This window comes from Colletotrichum higginsianum, chromosome 9 (assembly GCF_001672515.1).
Source record: "Colletotrichum higginsianum IMI 349063 chromosome 9, whole genome shotgun sequence".
Taxonomy (NCBI): domain Eukaryota; kingdom Fungi; phylum Ascomycota; class Sordariomycetes; order Glomerellales; family Glomerellaceae; genus Colletotrichum; species Colletotrichum higginsianum.
The window spans coordinates 2292619-2295802 of NC_030961.1; the positions used below are offsets into that span (position 1 = coordinate 2292619).

Consider the following 3184-nt stretch of genomic DNA (forward strand, 5'->3'; position numbering starts at 1 on the left):
CTGCTGTCCTTGTACAAAACTCCAGTTTGCGCTCTCTCTCTCTCTCTCTCAACCGTCTCCTTGCAAGACAATACGCCCCACCCACCCCTCTGGCTGGCCCCCTTCATCGACCTCGCCACAACCAAATAGATATCCCGCCGTCTTTCCCTATCGGATCGAAGCTTCACTCCCGGGCTTTCTCCCCTTTTCGTGGACTCGTTCGATCCGTTTGCAAACTTCCAATACCCTCCCTTTAGATACAGTTGGCAGACGTGCCAGAACGGGAGACATCTACCAAGATGACATCTCACGATACCCTGAAGGCGACTTTCGCCCGTCGCGCCGAATCGGCTGGTCACCCGCTCACGGCTTACCTGCTCCGCTTGATGGATTTGAAGGCGTCCAACCTGTGCCTCAGTGCCGACGTTGCGACTGCAAGAGAATTGCTCTACCTGGCCGACAAGGTCGGCCCTTCCATCGTCGTGCTGAAGACGCACCATGACATCGTCGCTGGGTGGGATTACAACCCGCAGACCGGCACCGGTGCCAAGCTCGCCGCGATAGCCCGTAAACATGGTTTCCTCATTTTCGAGGACCGCAAGTTCGGAGACATTGGCAATACGGTCCAGATGCAATACGTTGCTGGCTCGGCACGAATAATCGAGTGGGCTCACATTACCAACGTCAACATGGTACCGGGCAAGGCCGCAGTTACAGCTCTGGCCGAGGCCGCAGCACGCTGGCGCGAACGATACCCCTACGAAGTGAAAACGTCGGTCACGGTCGGAACGCCAAGGTCGGAGAGCTTCGATGACTACGAGGACAGCGGAGACGGTCACGAACACACGATTGGCACGCCGCGGCCATCCGATGTCAACGGACGCAAGGGTAGCATTGTGTCCATCACGACCCTGACCCAACACTTCGAGCCGGCCCCTTCTCCTCGCTTCCCGAGAAACGAGTCCCACAGCTCCGACGAGGTCTTGTACGCGGGTATCGAGGAGGCACCCATGGATCGCGGTCTGCTCATCTTGGCGCAGATGTCGAGCGCCGGCAACTTCATGAACAAGGAATATACCCAGGCTTGCGTCGAAGCCGCGAGGGAGAACAAGGACTTCGTCATGGGGTTCGTGTCCCAAGAGAGCCTCAACACGGAACCGGAAGATTCCTTCATCCACATGACGCCTGGCTGCCAACTGCCGCCGGAGGGCGATGAAGAGAACGGCGGCGTCGCAGGAGACGGAAAGGGGCAGCAGTACAACACGCCTCAGAAGCTCGTCGAGCTCGCGGGTACCGATATTGTCATCGTCGGACGTGGTATCCTAAAGGCCGGTGATCCTCAATCGGAGGCTGAGAGATACCGCAGGAAGGCCTGGAAGGCGTATCTCTCCCGGGTAGCGTAGGCTACTCTCGATTCCACCCATCCACTCACACACTTACACACACACACACACACACACACATACACCCAAACCCAAATCAAATACCCAGGCGTGTTTATTTTTGTTGTTAATTCGGGCCGCACCGACATCGGGGGCTTTTCTGGGGTCTTGTGATTTGCAAGAGCGACCTATCGTCCGCAGGTTTTCGCATATTTTGGGTCTGCAAATGACGTTCATGTCGTGAAAGAAATGGTAGTCAAAATCGGCACTGAGGCGAATTCTTAGACGGGGACGCGGTGGTCCGGGACGGGCTCAAACCACAAAAAAAAGGGTGTGGGGTATTGGCGTTGATACTGATCAGGTCTACGGGCGGAAGCTACCAAGTGGACAGTCGCAGTTGATATATCACTGATTTGACCGTCTCTGCTGCAAACATTGTTCATGCCTCGATCTCCGGCTCTGCTGCAAGCCCTTTGGATCGTAAACATGTGTCCCCTTCATCCACCCATCGAGAAGAGCAGCTGTCCTTCGCGGATAGATGCGGCAGCATGATTAGCTCGTCTCTACTCGCTTCAATGCGTCGGCAATCGGCAATTCAGGAAAAATAAGATAACCACATGTCTGGATTGCCGTTGATCATCCTCTTTGCGACAAATTGAAGGCGTGGCATTTGGCAGAGACATGGCCCAGCAAAGCATGGCAGGGAAGAGAGGAGTGGAGAGTTCGTTTGCTATTGTCCGTTGTCTGTTGGCCGTTGGCGGCGGCGGCTATTGGCACCGGACAACGGGCAATGGCTGCGAGCTTCATGCCGACAAGAAAGAACACAAGGGGGCAACCAACCAGCCAGACTAGATCTGAGGCAATGCAGGTTAGCGGACAAGGTTCCCGGGATGCAACAAGTCCACACCCTCTCGCCCCCTTGTTGAACTTCGGAGGGGGGGAGAGCTGCAAGATTCAAGAAAGCTACCCCCCCCTCCCCCCCCCCCCCCCCCCCAAGATGGAGAGCGCTTGACGTACACTAGCATTGCACCGTTGCCACGCGCTCGGGAATCAAAGGCAATAGGAAGTGCTATCAGTTACCTAGAGGGGAGGAGCGTGGACGGGGTTGGCCGAGGTGGAGGAGGAGGAGGAGGAGCAGGAGGCTCCTGTTCAGCCAGCCAGCCGGTCAAGAGGTTAGCCGGCGTGCATTTCACCCCAAATCTTCCAGACGAATCCCCGAAGGCTGCAAAGACACTGGTGCGGAGGCGGAGGCGTCAAGCCCACGAGGCATGGCCGTGCCGCGCGCGGACTTTGCATCTCTCGTTCGGTGCGCCGTGCCCCCTGTCGGCAGGCTGCCGGTCCTACCCCTCCACGGCTCTCTCTCCTCTCATAAGTGTCTATCTTGAAAGACGTTTCTCTGTGAGGCGCGCCTCCTCAGTACTAGACTGACGCGAATGGTGTAGGAACTTGCGACCCGGCTCCCGCCTTGACCTCCGGTGGCCTGTGTGAAGTCGCTGTGTGATCTTAGTCAAGTGAGAAAAGGCACCGCAGGTTACGTCCTTAAATCTGACCAGAAGGCCGGGCGGTGTGGGGGCGGCCAACCCGATTCAAGGTCGACAGTACAGGAAGGCTCAGCGAAGCCATCGAAGGCAGCAGGCGCCAAAGCTTAGGCCGGCGGGAAGCTGCAAGCAAACCATAAAATAGAAGCTAGATCGGATTGGAACTTTGTTGCGGCGACACGAACCTTGGATCCTTGGGGCCTTGATCGGCCGTTCGCCCTCGTCGGTGTCGTCAGAGGACGGCCTGTTTCTTCTCCTGTCGGCCGTCTTTCTACACCCCGTATC

General features: G+C 57.1%; 1 protein-coding gene across 1 annotated transcript; it reads left to right on the plus strand.

Annotated features, from left to right (window-relative positions):
• Positions 1 to 278: 278 nt before the first annotated feature.
• Positions 279 to 1382, plus strand: CH63R_12904 (Orotidine 5'-phosphate decarboxylase; the record flags this gene model as incomplete). The annotated part of the gene is made up of 1 exon (XM_018307878.1): positions 279 to 1382. The coding sequence occupies one exon, from the start codon at positions 279 to 281 to the stop codon at positions 1380 to 1382; it is 1104 nt and encodes a 367-aa protein (XP_018152295.1).
• Positions 1383 to 3184: the final 1802 nt, after the last annotated feature.